The sequence below is a fragment of the Onthophagus taurus genome, chromosome 3, assembly GCF_036711975.1.
Source record: "Onthophagus taurus isolate NC chromosome 3, IU_Otau_3.0, whole genome shotgun sequence".
NCBI lineage: Eukaryota > Metazoa > Arthropoda > Insecta > Coleoptera > Scarabaeidae > Onthophagus > Onthophagus taurus.
The window spans coordinates 20,993,619-21,012,361 of record NC_091968.1 but is presented as its reverse complement, the minus strand read 5'-3'; the positions used below and the strand labels follow the sequence as shown (position 1 = coordinate 21,012,361).

The 18,743-nt window shown below is 26.7% G+C and overlaps 1 protein-coding gene across 1 annotated transcript; it reads right to left on the bottom strand.

The window, feature by feature from the left end:
• Positions 1-7,542: 7,542 nt before the first annotated feature.
• LOC111418517 (Toll-like receptor 7) lies at positions 7,543-12,050 on the bottom strand. Its single transcript, XM_023051059.2, has one exon. It carries the CDS (start codon positions 11,849-11,851, stop codon positions 7,904-7,906), a length of 3,948 nt encoding a protein of 1,315 aa, XP_022906827.1. The 5' UTR covers positions 11,852-12,050; the 3' UTR covers positions 7,543-7,903.
• Positions 12,051-18,743: the final 6,693 nt, after the last annotated feature.

Below are 18,743 nucleotides of genomic sequence, written 5' to 3'. Positions count from 1 at the left end.
TGTATTGAAATACAACTCCAAATAACAGGTTATATAACCCATTATATTCAAAGAGATTTTCGAATTTCTACCTGGAACGTTTTAAATCTGCAAAGCTAAGAAATGCAGTTCATCCCCCGAAAAAGATTTCAATGGAAAAAGCAATAATAGAAAGAAAGAAAAATGGGAGTGACATTTAGAATATTGAACTGGATATAAAACTAAAATTACCGTCTGTTATCGATTGAATGGAGAACGTAATTTCTATTTCCAGGATGTAGGTGCTGGGTTACGACATGTGTTCAATGCGAAAAGGAAAAAAGGACCGACGACGTAATTAGAAATGCGAAAATGGGGTTGTTATAAAAGAATAAAAGCGAACAGCTGGCGCCTTTTTAATAAAACACCTAATATAGTTCTCCCAATTTGAGATACAACCAATAACAGAATATTTTTGCTACGTTATAACTTAATGTTGCATTATGGGGTAGAAATTTAGGGTGCATATTTTCTTTTTTAACAAACAGGAATAAGTCGTGTTCCCATGAAGTGGAAGAGGATCTTTAAAACGTTGGGGATTATACATCTGGACAAATATTATCTCAAGCACAAGTTCTGTTTGTTTACTTTGAAATGTCGGGTTAACAGATAGTGTAAATATTCTAAGTGGGAAACTGTGATTCTATTAATAAAAGTATCATTAACTGGGTTATTTTCAAAAAATCATATCTTCATTCATTACGAAAACAAAGAAACGATTCATACCTTAAATTAAAACTAAAGATATCACCTTTCGAGCGGTTTGTAATCTATAATAAATTTTGAGATAATAATTAATTAATGAAGCAATGTTCTTTCGATGTGTAACAATTTGTTCGTTTTCAAAAAATCGTATCTTCATTAATTTTGAAGATAAAGAAATGATTTATATCTGAAATTAAAGCTAAAAATAACTTCTTACATGATATATAACCACATTTATCCTTTTTCTGATGATATTTTGGTTATAACCCATAATGTTCATATTTCTCGAGAATAGTTATTTAAACATTAGCACTTTTTGTAACTTGAAAATTAAAAGCGGTGGAGGAAAACTTTTTTAAGATAAATTGTTAATAATGAACCATAAAATTATAATGTATCCACTATTTCAATCCATTCGTTGCTATTTCTGGTTTACAACCCAAGAAGCAAATGAAAAGTTGACCGTTGTAAAGTAAATATTTATTTGAGCAGCTCTTATTTCGTTTAGCCCATTTTTTCAGAAACTTTAATTTGCTTTTCTAGTAGAAAAATAAATTTTAAATCGAATGTAAAGAGTAAGATTTTATCTTATCTCTTTTCATTCTTGAGATTTTCCCTTTTAAATTTATTACTATTCGAATTTTTTAGTAAAAATTAAGAGTTTAAAGGCAAATATCTTAAGAACGTAGGATGATTCGAAAAAACTTTATTCTTCCCTTTTGATTTAAAAATCATCTTTTTACAGAATTAACTTATTGGTTTTATGTTAAAGTTGATTATTATTAAACACCAATTGAAAAATCGAAAAAAATTTGAGTTTTCTAAGGTTAATTTTTATTTAATCTCTTCTCATTACGTTTAGATTATTTTATTAAAGTTGTTTATACATTTTTCTAGTAAAGAATTAAATTTAAAATCGAAAATAGAGAATAAAATTTTATCCTATTCCTTTTCATTCTTAAGATATTTCCTTTTAAATTAATTACTATTCGTATTTTTAACAAAAAATAAGAATTTAAAAGCAAATATCTTAAGAACGAGGGATGATAGGAAAAAATTTTATTCTTCCTTTTTGATTTAGAAATCATTTTTCTACACAATTAACTTATTGGTTTTATGTTAAAGTTGATTATTATTAAACACCATTTGAAAAATCGATAAAATGTTGAGTTTTATAAGGTTAATTTTTATTTAATCTCCTCCCATTACGTTTAGATTATTTTATTAAAGTTATTTATACATTTTTCTAGTAGAGAATTAAATTTAAAATCGAAAATAAAGAATAAAATTTTATCATACTCCTTTTTATTCTTGAGATATTTCCTTTTAAATTAATTACTATTCGTATTTTGAACAAAAAGTAAAACATTAAAAGCTAATATCTTGCGAACGAAGGATGATTTGAAAAAACTTTATTCTTCCTTTTTGATTTAAAAATCATTTTTTTACACAATTCACTTATTGGTTTTATGTTAAAGTTGATTATTATTAAACACCATTTGAAAAATCGATAAAAATTTAAGTTTTATAAGGTTAATTTTTATTTAATCTCTTCTTACTACGTTTAGATTATTTTATTAAAGTTGTTTATACATTTTTCTAGTAGAGAATTAAATTTAAAATCGAAAATAAAGAATAAAATTTTACCCTATTTCGTTTCATTCTTGAGATATTTCCTTTTAAATTAATTACTATTCGTATTTTTAACAAAAAGTAAAACTTTAAAAGCAAATATCTTGAGAATGAAGGATGATTCGAAAAAACTTTATTCTTCCTTTTTGATTTAAAAATCATTCTTCTACACAATTAACTTATAGGTTTTATGTTAAAGTTGATTATTATTAAACAGAATTTGAAAAATCGATAAAATTTTGAGTTTTAATAGGTTAATTTGTATTTAATCTCCCCCCATTACGTTTAGATTACTTTATTAAAGTAGTTTATACATTTTTCTAGTAGAAAATTAAATTTAAAATCGAAAATAAAGAATAAAATTTTATCCTATTTTGTTTCATTCTTGAGATGTTTCCTTTTAAATTAATTACTATTCGTATTTTTAACAAAAAGTAAGAATTTAAAAGCAAATATCTTGAGAATGAATGATGATTCGAAAAAACTTTATTCTTCCTTTTTGATTTAAAAATCATTTTTTTACACAATTAACTTATTGGTTTTATGTTAAAGTTGATTATTATTAAACACCATTTGAAAAATCGATAAAATTTTGTGTTTTATAAGGTTAATTTTTATTTAATCTCTTCTCATTACGTTTAGATTATTTTATTAAAGTTGTTTATACATTTTTCTAGTAGAGAATTAAATTTAAAATCGAAAATAAAGAATAAAATTTTATCTTATTTCTTTTTATTTTTGAGATATTTCCTTTTAAATTAATTACTATTTGTATTTTGAACAAAAAGTAAAACTTTAAAAGCTAATATCTTGAGAACGAAGGATGATTTGAAAAAACTTTATTCTTCCTTTTTGATTTAAAAATCATTTTTCTACACAATTAATTTATTGGTTTTATGTTAAAGTTGATTATTGTTAAACACCATTTGAAAAATCGATAAAATTTTGAGTTTTATAAGGTTAATTTTTATTTAATCTTCTTCCATTACGTTTAGATTATTTTATTAACGTTGTTTATATATTTTTCTAGAAGAGAATTAAATTTAAAATCGAAAATAAAGAATAAAATTTTATCCTATTCCTTTTCATTCTTAAGATATTTCCTTTTAAATTAATTACTATTCGTATTTTTAACAAAAAATAAAACTTTAAAAGCTAATATTTTGAGAACGAAGGATGATTCGAAAAAACTTTATTCTTCCTGTTTGATTTAAAAATCATTTTTCTACACAATTAACTTATTGGTTTTATGTTAAAGTTGATTACTGTTAAACACCATTTGAAAAATCGATAAAAATTTGAGTTTTATAAGGTTAATTTTTATTTAATCTCCTTCCATTACGTTTAGATTATTTTATTAAAGTTGTTTATACTTTTTTCTAGTAGAGAATTAAATTTAAAATCGAAAATAAAGAATAAAATTTTATCCTATTTCGTTTCATTCTTGAGATATTTCCTTTTAAATTAATTACTATTCGTATTTTTAACAAAAAGTAAAACTTTAAAAGCAAATATCTTGAGAATGAAGGATGATTCGAAAAAACTTTATTCTTCCTTTTTGATTTAAAAATCATTTTTCTACACAATTAACTTATTGGTTTTATGTTAATTAAAAATAATAAATTTTGAGATAATAATTAATTAATGAAGCAATGTTCTTTCGATGTGTAACAATTTGTTCGTTTTCAAAAAATCGTATCTTCATTAATTTTGAAGATAAAGAAATGATTTATATCTTAAATTAAAGCTAAAGATAACTTCTTACATGATGTATAACCACATTTATCCTTTTTCTGATGATATTTTGGTTATAACCCATAATGTTCCTATCTCTCGAGAATAGTTATTTAAACATTAGCACTTTTTGTAACTTGAAAATTAAAAGAGGTGGAGGAAAACTTTTTTAAGATAAATTGTTAATAATGAACCATAAAATTATAATGTATCCACTATTTCAATCCATTCGTTGCTATTTCTGGTTTACAACCCAAGAAGCAAATGAAAATTTGACCGTTGTAAAGTAAATATTTATTTGAGCAGCTCTTATTTCGTTTAGCCCATTTTTTCAGAAACTTTAATTTGCTTTTCTAGTAGAAAAATAAGTTTTAAATCGAATGTAAAGAGTAAGATTTTATTTTATCTCTTTTCATTCTTGAGATATACCCTTTTAACTTCAACATTATTCGCGTTTATTCTCAAAATTATTACTTTAAAAGCAAATATCTTGAGAATGAAGGATGATTCGAAAAAACTTTATTCTTCCTTTTTGATTTAAAAATCATTTTTTTACACGATTAACTTATTGGTTTTATGTTAAAGTTGATTATTATTTTGAAAAATCGATAAAATTTTGAGTTTTATAAGGTTAATTTTTATTTATTCTTCTCTTATTACGTTTAGATTATTTAATTAAAGTTGTTTGTACATTTTTCTAGTAGAGAATTAAATTTAAAATCGAAAATAAAGAATAAAATTTTATCCTATTCCTTCTCATTCTTGAGATATTTTCTTTTAAATTAATTACTATTCGTATTTTTAACAAAAAGTAAAACTTTAAAAGCAAATATCTTGAGAACGAAGGATGATTCGAAAAAACTATATTCTTCATTTTTGATTTAAAAATCATTTTTCTACACAATTAACTTATTGGTTTTATGTTAAAGTTGATTACTGTTAAACACCATTTGAAAAATCGATAAAAATTTGAGTTTTATAAGGTTAATTTTTATTTAATCTCCTCCCATTACGTTTAGATTATTTTATTAAAGTTGTTTATAAATTTTTCTAGTAGAGAATTAAATTTAAAATCGAAAATAAAGAATAAAATTTTATCCTATTTCGTTTCATTCTTGAGATATTTCCTTTTAAATTAATTACTATTCGTATTTTTAACAAAAAGTAAAACTTTAAAAGCAAATATGTTGAGAATGAAGGATGATTCGAAAAAACTTTATTCTTCCTTTTTGATTTAAAAATCATTTTTCTACACAATTAACTTATAGGTTTTATGTTAAAGTTGATTATTATTAAACAGAATTTGAAAAATCGATAAAATTTTGAGTTTTAATAGGTTAATTTGTATTTAATCTCCCCCCATTACGTTTAGATTACTTTATTAAAGTAGTTTATACATTTTTCTAGTAGAAAATTAAATTTAAAATCGAAAATAAAGAATAAAATTTTATCCTATTTTGTTTCATTCTTGAGATATTTCCTTTTAAATTAATTATTATTCGTATTTTTAACAAAAAATAAAACTTTAAATGTAAATATATTGAGAACGAAGGATGATTCGAAAAAACTTTATTCTTCCTTTTTGATTTAAAAATCATTTTTCTACACAATTAACTTATTGGTTTTATGTTAAAGTTGATTATTATTAAACACCAATTGAAAGATCGATATAATTTTGAGTTTTATAAGGTTAATTTTTATTTAATCTCCTCCCATTACGTTTAGATTATTTTATTAACGTTGTTTATATATTTTTCTAGAAGAGAATTAAATTTAAAATCAAAATAAAGAATAAAATTTTATCCTATTCCTTTTCATTCTTAACATATTTCCTTTTAAATTAATTACTATTCGTATTTTTAACAAAAAATAAAACTTTAAAAGCTAATATTTTGAGAACGAAGGATGATTCGAAAAAACTTTATTCTTCCTGTTTGATTTAAAAATCATTTTTCTACACAATTAACTTATTGGTTTTATGTTAAAGTTGATTACTGTTAAACACCATTTGAAAAATCGATAAAAATTTGAGTTTTATAAGATTAATTTTTATTTAATCTCCTCCCATTACGTTTAGATTATTTTATTAAAGTTGTTTATACATTTTTCTAGTAGAGAATTAAATTTAAAATCGAAAATAAAGAATAAAATTTTATCCTATTTCGTTTCATTCTTGAGATATTTCCTTTTAAATTAATTATTATTCGTATTTTAAACAAAAAGTAAAACTTTAAAAGCAAATATCTTGAGAACGAAGGATGATTTGAAAAAACTTTATTCTTCCTTTTTGATTTAAAAATAATTTTTTTACACAATTAAATTATTGATTTTATGTTAAAGTTGATTATTATTAAACACCATTTGAAAAATCGATAAAATTTTGAGTTTTATAAGGTTAATTTTTATTTAATTTCCTCCCATTACATTTAGATTATTTTATTAAAGTTGTTTATACATTTTTCTAGTAGAGAATTAAATTTAAAATCGAAAATAAAGAATAAAATTTTATCCTATTTCTTTTCATTCTTATGATATTTCCTTTTAAATTAATTATTATTCGTATTTTTAACAAAAAATAAAACTTTAAAAGCTAATATCTTGAGAACGAAGGGTGATTCGAAGAAATTTTATTCTTCAATTTTGATTTAAAAATCATTTTTCTACATGAATCACTTATTGGTTTTATGTTAAAGTTGATTATTATTAAACACCATAAAATTTTGAGTTTTATAAGGTTAACTTTTATTTAATCTCCTCTCATTACGTTTAGATTATTTAATTAAAGTTGTTTATTCATTTTTCTAGTAGAGAATTAAATTTAAAATCGAAAATAAAGAATAAAATTTTATCCTATTTCGTTTCATTCTTGAGATATTTCCTTTTAAATTAATTATTATTAGTATTTTTAACAAAAAGTAAGAATTTAAAAGCAAATATCTTAAGAACAAAGGATGATACGAAAAAATTTTATTCTTCCATTTTGATTTAAAAATCATTTTTCTACATGAATCACTTATTCATTTTACGTTAAAGTTAATTATTATTAAACACCATTTGAAAAATAGTTTATAAATTTAAGTTTTATAAGATTAATTTTTATCCAATTAATTTTAAATTATTTTAAAATCGAAAATAAAGAATGAGATTTTATTCTATTTCTTTTCATTTTTGAGATATTTCCTTTTAAATTAATTACTATTAGAATTTTTTTGAAAAGTTAAGTCTTTAAAGGTGAATATCTTAAGAACGAAAGTTAATAGGATAAAATTTTATTCTTTCTTTTCGATTTAAAACCAATTTTTCTAAACGACTAATTAATTTCCTTTTCTAAGAAAGTTCAACTTACCTCCGATTTAATCATTTAATCACCTCGTTAACTAATTCACTTAGGATTAAAGTTTTTGGGACGTTTGATTTTGGGCTTTTAATCGCACTGAATGAAACACATCCGGATATATCATCGTACTCTCACATTTTTATTGTTTCGTCAAGTTACGTAGGAAAAAATATACAAAAAAAAATTTATATATTTACAAAATAATAGCAGGAATTACGATTTTTTTAAAAATAAAAAAACTAGAAAAAACAAATAAATATAAAAAGTATTTACAAAAAAATAATAATTATTATAATATACACAAATAGCCGAGGTTATTAGTCTTTAGGTTTTTTTTTTAATTAATTAATTCTTTGAATCAATTTTTTTATTATAATAATGAAAGATTGATTTTTTTTTCCTTTTTTAAAAATTAATTATTATTAAGTCTTTGAGTAAAAACTAGTCAGTCAATTTTTCGTTATCGAAAAAATGATATCACACGAGGTAAGCTTGACCTGTTCCGCCAGAATTTGGATGCATCATATGGGGCCTCCATGGGGGTCCCCGCCTCCCGGATGGCCCCCTCTCCAAGGTGCTATAATCCGAATCTATACTCGAATATATATGATCCGATAACGGTCTCGGTTCTTGTGGTGTCCTCCTCGACGGTCTTGGAGATGGTGTGGCCGTCGTCGCCGAAGAATAATTAGCCTCATCATGTTCGTGAGCCATCGCGGTCATATAAGCTGGAGGAAACATCCCGGGTGATGGTGGAGGAGGGTTTTTAACTTTCTCCGGGTAATTATGATGGTTATGAGTCCCATTCGCAACCACCACTCTACTTTCTATCGTATAATTGTTAATATTCCTCCGGTAATTCGCGTTAATTTTCCCTCGAGTTTCCACCGAAGGCATTGCATAACGCAATTTCTCCCAAAACCTTTTTTCCCCCCATTGAATTCGATGCCCCGTTTTAAGATACGGTCTTAATTCGGGATCGAGTTCAGCTTCTGGTAAGGGACCCTCTTCTAAAATTACCAGCTTAAAAACTCTTCCTTTTAAAGCTTCGTGAATCGCCTGGCGAAGCTCGAACCTTGACCACTCAGTTTGCAAGAAATTCCTTGTTAAGATCATAATAACACGTCGGCTTGCATCCGCGTGTTCTAAAAGTGCGGGGGCGGCGTGTTGGAGATAAGCGGTGTGGGGGATGTCCCGATAATGGAGACACAACTGGAAGTTATCCAACCCGGCCGCTAAAGATTGGACGACCCATTCTTCGTCTTTCGGGGAATAACACACGAATCCGTCGTAAAGTTTATCGCGATCCTCGAATTGTTTCGCGGTTAAATTACATAATCTTACCCCGTATTTGGAGTACAACCACACTCTTATCGTGTCTCTGAAGATGAACCACAAAATTAGGAACACTAAAAGTAAAATTACCACGCACATAACCACAACAGCCATTGGTAAATAGTCCGAAATTAACATACTGTCTATTACCGAATTACCAACATAATCACTACACGCCGTCGAATTAAAGTCTAATTCACGTCTTTGAGATGGTTTCGAATCGGTGTTATAACACATCACATCGGAGGAATCTAAAACTTTCGGGGCGTTATCCACGATCCATGCGGTGAATTCTTGGAGGAATTTGCATCGGCACGACCATTGATTCCCCCCGATTGATAACTCGGTTAAAAACGCGTTTTGAGTTAATTGCCAAATTGGGAATGATGTTAATTTATTCCCATCGAGGCGCAAAATCTCTAACGATCGTAACGAAGAAAACGTGTTATTCCCAATAAAATTAATCTTATTATTTTGGAGATATAACTCTTTGAGATGACCCAAATGCTCAAATTCGTACCCTTTTAACTCATAAATGTTGTTATCGTCTAAATGTAACATTTGTAGCGCGTTTAACCCGTTAAAAGTCCGATTTTGAATCGTTTCAATCCGGCTGTTATTCGCGTATAGAACTCGCATGTTTTTTCGGCCGATAAAGACGTGATTTTGGAGCTCTTTGATGTTGTTGCCGTCGAGGTAGAGTTCGGTGACGTCCATGGGGATTCTTTGGGGGATTTCGTTGGCGTTTTGTCTGGAGCAATCGACGACGTTTGTGTTCCAAGTTTCGTCTTGGTAGCAAGAACAATTTTGGGGGCAGGTCATTTCGCAGTCGCAAGCGTCGAAATCGCAACAATGGCAAAGAGCGAAACAATGAGTTTCGTAGGTGCATAAAAAATCGGATGGTTTCGCCCTTGATAAAGGCATGTGAGTCATCCCTCGAGAATGCGTCATCCTGCACATTACGTTGTCTAAATCCATGATTTTTGGGTATTGTTTTGCTTGGGTCATGTTGTTGATTCTTTGGAGCCACTCCATCGTGCAGTCGCAATGAAAGGGGTTTCCCCCCAAATAAATTTCTGGGAGGGTTTTATTCGAGTATGGGGAGAGTCTTAAAGCGTTTATGTCTAAGTTGATTAATTCATTTGCGTACATGTCGACTCGCACTAAATTTGGTTTGTCGTAAAAAGTGTTTGGATTCACCGTTTTGATTAAATTGTTGTTAATAAAGAGTAATTCAACACTATTTGGGATCGATAAAGGTGAGATCTCCGTGATTCGATTATGGCTCGCATCTAAAGTTTTAACCCGAATCTCCTCTTGTATCTTGTAATAATTCGCCAAATGCTCGATGAAATTATTATGGATATCTAACCACTTCAAATTACTCGGAATAAAAGCATAATCGAACCACACCAAATGATTCTCAGACAAATTTAGCCACAACAAACTCGCCAAGCTCGCAAAAACCCCATTAATATCCGTCAAAAAATTCTCATCCAATCTAATCGCCTCGATCAAAGTATTTGTGTCAAAAGTCCCTCTTTCGATACTTTGAATCTTATTTTTAGCCAAATTCAAAACTTGCAAAGATCTCAAATCCCAAAACATCCCCTTACTCAAATTCCCAATATTATTATCAATCAACCTCAACCCCGTTAATTGATCCAAATTCTTAAAAGTCCCATTTTTAAAGTCACTAATTTGATTTTCCCCCAAATCCAAATTTTTTAAAAACGTCAACTCTCGAATCGCATCCGGGACTTGTTGCAAAGCATTCGAGCTTAAATCCAACTCCTTCAAATCGGAGCAATTTTGGAAAGCTTTCGAATCAACGTTAACAATCAAATTATTATTTAGAGTTAATTTACTTAACACGAATAATCCGTTAAAAAGAGACCCCCCGATGGTGTTTAAACGATTTTCGGCCAAATTCAAAGTGTGCAAATTATAAAGTGGTAAAAAAGCGTTATCTTCGATGAACCCAATCGAGTTATTCCTCAAATCTAAAATTTGCAAAAAGAATAAATCTTTGAACGTTTTTCCATCGATTCGGGTCAAAGCGTTATGGGATAAATTCAAAATAATTAAGCGAATTAATCCTGTAAAAGTTGATGAGTCGATGTGGCCACTAGTTAATTGATTCCCCGATAAATCCAAGACGATTAATTGTTCTAATCGGTGAAAAACCCCTTTTGCAAGAAACATCAAAGTATTATTTTGGAGATGAATTTCGCGCAATTCGCGACACGCCGCGAATAAACCTTCCGGTAACGTCTCAACATTATTATTCGACAAGTTCACAACCCGCAAAGAAGTTAATCCAACTAAAGCTTCACCCGAAATATCACTAATATTATTATAATCCAATCGGAGTTCTTGTAAACGTCTCAAACGCGCAAATCCCGACATTTCCGGCAATGTTCTTAACTCATTATGCGACAAATCTAAAATTTGAAGATCACTACTTGGGCACGAATTACTCCGGGACGAAGAATTTCCAAATCCTAATCTTTCAGAGGTTCTGATACGATTTTGAGTTAAATTTAGAGTTTTTAAATTGGGTAAAGTGCAAAAACTCGTTTCTGGAATCCCCCTTAAATTGTTATAACTCAAATTTAAAATTTGAAGTTCTTTAAGTCCAGAAAAAGACATCGAAGTTAATTCTAAGCTTTTCCCCCAATCGTTATTGTGGGATTTAATCGTTAATTTTTTTAAATTTCCCATCCCCTCGAATGTGTTTGATTCTAAATGGAGGATTTTGCAACTTTCCACGAAAAATTCTTGGAGGTCGTGTAATTTTTTGATGGAGTTCGATGGTAGGTAACTTTCAAAGTACACTATATCACTGCATTTGATCCGTAATTTCGAAATTCCATCCGACGGTAAACCGTTGAGGTGATTTCCGGTCGCGTCTAAACTTCGAAATCGACAATTAATCGCGAGTTTTGTTGTTGAAGTGTTATTGTTGTCCGGTAACCAATTGCACTCGTTGCTCGAACTTGCACTTCCGGTGATGCTTTCGTTTCTTGCTACTCCCATCGATGCTGAGATCAAAACCAAGCAGAAAAATCGAAATTTTTTAACCAACATTTTCTTTTCTTTTTAATTAAATAAAAAATAACTTTAAAATTTATAAAGATTTTTGTGTTGGTGTTGAATTTTTTTTTGAACTTTTTCACGTTAGGGACATTTCGCGAATGACTCGTTGGTCTTTCATTTCACGATCGCACGCTTAAAATGTTTCGAGGACCTTTACGGAGTTGCCTCGAACCTTTCTAGCGCGATACTGAAGACTTCCCAACAAACTAACAGTATTTACCACTGTCCGAGTGCTTTGGATGGAGCGCAAGCGCTGGGTTAATTCGACGCGGCGACGCAATCCGGGAGGGCAGCACCGTACAGACAAAGTATTAATTCACAAGTAAACACAAAAATATTTCAGTTTTGTAACAAAGAATTCATCCAAATCGTGATTTCTTTAAAACTTTACTTATATTTAAAATTAATTAACCTAAAAATGAAAGAATTCAATGTGTTAATTAATTAATTAACTTTGATTATGTCCTTTTGCTTCGTTATAAACAATTTATATCTACAACATTTTTCTTCACCAGCTTTAATTTTTTAATTATAACCGATTTTAATAATGAAAATCAAATATGTTAATAAACTATGTATGGAATATACTATATATTTCGGTAAATATTGACTTTACTTATACAAAAGTTGTATAATATTTTATTTACCATATTAAACTGCATTAAATTGTTTTTAATTAGTAACGAATAACACTAGAATTTTTTTAAATGGCGATGTATGCTTTCGTCAAGCTCATGTGATATAGATTTCTTTTCTTTTTATGGTGACGTAAAATATTTGTACCTTTACATCAGAAAATTTTTGAAAAAAGTGTTAAAATTGTTTATTAAGAAGCAATTTCGGTCTATCTAGATTAATGTCATTGGTTAAATTTTCTCAATAAACATTGCGATTTATAACAATTTAAGTGTTATTCGTTGCTCATTTGTTTTCTGAAATAAAAACAATTAAATAATGTCTTATTATGGTAAATAAAATATAAAACAACTTTTTGTATAAAATGTTTTTTTATACAGATGATACTTACCAAGATATATACTATATTCCATACATAATGGGCACCCTGTATTGATTTCTACATAATATGTGGAATATGATTATAGCTAAGTTAAATCTGAAGCTAGATTCTATCTTTTTCATTCTTTATAAACAAATTATGTATAAACTTTTTTTCTCTAATAATTTTAATTTTTGTGTTATGATTGACTTAATTAACAAAGGTTACAATTTCGTTTAATTTTGTCTTTTTCGATTTTTTCTTAATATTTATGCATCTGAGAGCAAAAGTATAAAAGAGCAAGATTGTTAAAAATAAAGTTTGCTACAACTTTTATACTAAAACTTTTTTTCTAAAACATTCCGAATCCATTGCACTACCAACAACAATATGAAAAACCACAATTTCAACTAATTTTCACTTTTTTAACATTTTCTCGATATTTATGCATCTGAGAGCAAAAGTGTAAAGTAGCAAAATTGTTAAAAATAAAGTTTGCTACAACTTTTATACTAAAACTTTTTTTCTAAAACATTCGAAAAAAAAATTCTTTGCACTATTAACAACAATATGAAAAAACACAATTTCATCTGATTTTCACTTTTTTAAATTTTTCTAGATACTTGTGCATGACAACAAAATTGTAAAGGAGTAAAATTGTTGAAATTAAAGTTTGCTACAACTTCTATATTAAAACTTTTTTTCTAAAACATTCCGAACCTTTTGCACTATTAACAACAATATGAAAAGCCACAATTTCGTCTAATATTCACTTTTTTAACATTTTCTCGATATTTATGCATCTGAGAGCAAAAGTGTAAAAGAGCAAAATTGTTAAAAAAAATGTTTGCTACAACTTTTATACTAAAACTTTTTTTCTAAAACATTCCAAATCCTTTGTACTATTAATAATATGAAAAGCCACAATTTCGTCTAATATTAACTTTTTTGAATTTTTCTCGATATTTATGCATCTGAGAGCAAAAGTGTAAAAGAGCAAAATTGTTAAAAATAAAGTTTGCTACAACTTTTATACTAAAACTTTTTGTTAAAACGTACCAAATCATTTGCACTGTTAACAACAATGTGAAAAACCACAATTTCATCTATTTTCCACTATTTCGAATTTTTCTCAATATTTATGCATCTGACAACAAGTGTAAAAGAGAAAAGTTGTTAAAAATAAAGTTTGCTACAACTTTTATACTAAAACTTTTTTTCTAAAACATTCGGAATTCTTTGCACTATTAACAACAATATGAAAAAACACAATTTCATCTGATTTTCACTTTTTTAAATTTTTCTAGATACTTGTGCATGACAACAAAATTGTAAAGGAGTAAAATTGTTGAAATTAAAGTTTGCTACAACTTTTATACTAAAACTTTTTTTCTAAAACATTCCGAACCTTTTGCACTATTAACAACAATATGAAAAGCCACAATTTCGTCTAATATTCACTTTTTTAACATTTTCTCGATATTTATGCATCTGAGAGCAAAAGTGTAAAAGAGCAAAATTGTTAAAAAAAATGTTTGCTACAACTTTTATACTAAAACTTTTTTTCTAAAACATTCCGAACCTTTTGCACTATTAACAACAATATGAAAAGCCACAATTTCGTCTAATATTAACTTTTCTAACATTTTCTCGATATGTATGCATCTAAGAGCAAAAGTGTAAAAAAGCAAAATTGTTAAAAATAAAGTTTGCTACAACTTTTATACTAAAACTTTTTTTCTAAAACATTCCGAACCTTTTGCACTATTAACAACAATATGAAAAACGACCATTTCATCCAAATCGTGATTTATTTGAACTTTACTCACATTTACTGATATTTAAAATTAATTAATCTAAAAATGAAAGAATTCAATGTGTTAATTAATTAAATTAACTTTGATTATGTCCTTTTGCTTTATTATAAACAATTTATATCTACAACATTTTTCTTCATCAGCTTTAATTTTTTAATTATAACCCACTTTAATAATGAAAATCAAATATGTTAATAAATTATGTATGGAATATATTATATATTTCGGTAAATATTGACTTTACTTATACAAAAGTGGTATAATATTTTATTTACGTAAAATATTCATCAGAAAATTTTTGAAAAAAGTGTTAAAAGTGTTTATTTAGAAAATGGTTCTTGATTGGAAAGAGGTACTTGACAATTTCTATCTATCTAGATTAATGTTATTGGTAAAATTATCTTAATAAACATTGTGATTTATAATAATTTAACTGTTATTCGCTGCTCATTTGTTTTCTGAAATAAAAGCAATTAAATAGTGTCTTATTATGGTAAGTAAAATATTAAACAACTTTTGTATAAAATGTTTTTTTATACAGTTGATATTTACCAAGATATATACTATATTCCATATATAATGGGCACCCTGTATTGATTTCTACATAATATGTGGAATATGATTATAGCTAAGCTAAATCTGAAGCTAGATTATATCTTTTTCATTCTTTATAAACAAATTATGTGTATTAATTTTTGTGTTATAATTGACTTAATTAAGAAATATTATTTTTCGAAACCTGCTATTAAAAGTTGACTTTTGCGTAGTACTACGCTTTTGTAACTTATGACGTATTCTCCTGATGATGCTATAACAAATAGCGAAACCGGTAGAGAAATAATTAAAATAAAAATCCATTTGAAGTGCGAAAACGGATTTTTATTAATTTTATAAATTTTACTCGATATTTATGCATGACAACAAAATTGTAAAGAAGCAAAATTGTTAAAGATAAAGTTTGCTACAACTTTTATACTAAAACTTTTTTTCTAAAACATTCCGAATCTCTTACACTATTAACAACAATATGAAAAACAACAATTTCATCTAATTTTCACTTTTTTTGAATATTTCTCGATATTTATGCATCTGAGAGCAAAAGTGTAAAAGAGCAATATCGTTAAGAATAAAATTTGCTACAACTTTCATACTAAAACTTTTTTTCTAAAACCTTCCAAATCCTTTGCACTATTAACAACAATACGAAAACCACAATTTCATGTAATTTTCAATTTTTTAAATTTTTCTCGATATTTATGCATCTGATAGCAAAAGTGTAAAAGAGCAAAATTGTTAATAATAAAGTTTGCTACAATTTTTATACTAAAACTTTTTTTCTAAAACATTCCCAATCCTTTGCACTACCAACAACAATATGAAAAACCACAATTTCATCTAATTTTTACTTTTATGAATTTTTCTCAATATTTATACATCTGAGAGTAAAAGTGTAAAAGAGCAATATTGTTAAGAACAAAATTTGCTGCAACTTTTGTACTAAAACTTTTTTCTAAAACGTTCCGATGCTTACTACACTATTAATATTACTTACACTATTAACAACAATATGAAAAACCACGATTTCATCTAATTTTCACTATTTCGATTTTTTTTCAATATTTATGCATCTGAGAGGAAAAGTGTAAAAGAGCAAAGTTGTTAAAAATAAAGTTTGCTACAACTTTTATACTAAAACTTTTTTTCTAAAACATTCCGAACCTTTTACACTATTAACAACAATATGAAAAGCCACAATTTCGTCTAATATTAAGTTTTTTAACATTTTCTCGATATTTATGCATCTGAGAGCAAAAGTGTAAAAGAGCAAAATTGTTAAAAATAAAGTTTGTTACAACTTTTATACTAAAACTTTTTTTCTAAAACATTCCGAATCCTTTGCACTATTAACAACAATATGAAAAACAAAAATTTCATCTAATTTTCACTTTTTTTGAATATTTCTCGATATTTATGCATCTGAGAGCAAAAGTGTAAAATAGCAAAATTGTTAAAAATAAAGTTTGTTACAACTTTTATACTAAAACTTTTTTTCTAAAACATTCCGAATCCTTTGCACTATTAACAACAATATGAAAAACAAAAATTTCATCTAATTTTCACTTTTTTTGAATATTTCTCGATATTTATGCATCTGAGAGCAAAAGTGTAAAATAGCAAAATTGTTAAAAATAAAGTTTGCTACTACTTTTATACTAAAACTTTTTTTCTAAAACATACCAAATTATTTGCACTGTTAACAACAATGTGAAAAATCACAATTTCATCTATTTTCCACTATTTTGAATTTTTCTCAATATTTATGCATCTGACAACAAAAGTGTAAAAGAGAAAAGTTGTTAAAAATAAAGTTTGCTACAACTTTTATACTAAAACTTTTTTTCTAAAACATTCGGAAATCTTTGCACTATTAACAACAATATGAAAAACAACAATTTCATCTAATTTTCACTTTCTTTGAATATTTCGCGATATTTATGCATCTGAGAGCAAAAGTGTAAAAGAGAAAAGTTGTTAAAAATAAAGTTTGCTACAACTTTTATACTAAAACTTTTTTTCTAAAACATTCCGAACCTTTTACACTATTAACAACAATATGAAAAGCCACAATTTCGTCTAATATTAAGTTTTTTAACATTTTCTCGATATTTATGCATCTGAGAGCAAAAGTGTAAAAGAGCAAAATTGTTAAAAATAAAGTTTGTTACAACTTTTATACTAAAACTTTTTTTCTAAAACATTCCGAATCCTTTGCACTATTAACAACAATATGAAAAACAAAAATTTCATCTAATTTTCACTTTTTTTGAATATTTCTCGATATTTATGCATCTGAGAGCAAAAGTGTAAAATAGCAAAATTGTTAAAAATAAAGTTTGTTACAACTTTTATACTAAAACTTTTTTTCTAAAACATTCCGAATCCTTTGCACTATTAACAACAATATGAAAAACAAAAATTTCATCTAATTTTCACTTTTTTTGAATATTTCTCGATATTTATGCATCTGAGAGCAAAAGTGTAAAATAGCAAAATTGTTAAAAATAAAGTTTGCTACTACTTTTATACTAAAACTTTTTTTCTAAAACATACCAAATTATTTGCACTGTTAACAACAATGTGAAAAATCACAATTTCATCTATTTTCCACTATTTTGAATTTTTCTCAATATTTATGCATCTGACAACAAAAGTGTAAAAGAGAAAAGTTGTTAAAAATAAAGTTTGCTACAACTTTTATACTAAAACTTTTTTTCTAAAACATTCGGAAATCTTTGCACTATTAACAACAATATGAAAAAAACACAATTTCATCTGATTTTCACTTTTTTAAATTTTTCTAGATATTTGTGTATGACACCAAAATTGTAAAGGAGTAAAATTGTTAAAACTAAAATTTCCTACAACTTTTATACTAAAACTTTTTTTCTAGAACATTCCGAATCTTTTGCACTATTAACAATAATGTGAAAAACAACAATTTCATCTAATTTTCACTTTTTTTAATATTTCTCGATATTTATGCATCTGAGAGCAAAAGTGTAAAATAGCGAAATTGTTAAAAATGAAGTTTGCTACAACTTTTATACTAAAACTTTTTTTCTAAAACGTACCAAATCATTTGCACTGTTAACAACAATGTGAAAAACCGCAATTTCATCTATTTTCCACTATTTCGAATTTTTCTCAATATTTATGCATCTGACAACAAAAGTGTAAAAGAGAAAAGTTGTTAAAAATAAAGTTTGCTACAACTTTTATACTAAAGCTTTTTTTCTAAAACGTTCCGAATCCTTTGCACTATTAACAACAATGTGAAAAACAACAATTTCATCTAATTTTCACTTTTTTTTAAATATTTCTCGACATTTATGCATCTGAGAACAAAAGTGTAAAGTAGCAATATTGTTAAGAATAAAGTTTGCTACAAGTTTTATACTAAAAGTTTTTTCTAAAACGTTCCAAATCCTTTGCACTACCAACAACAATATGAAAAACCACAGTTTCATCTAATTTTCACTCTTTCGAATTTTTCTCAATATTTATGCAT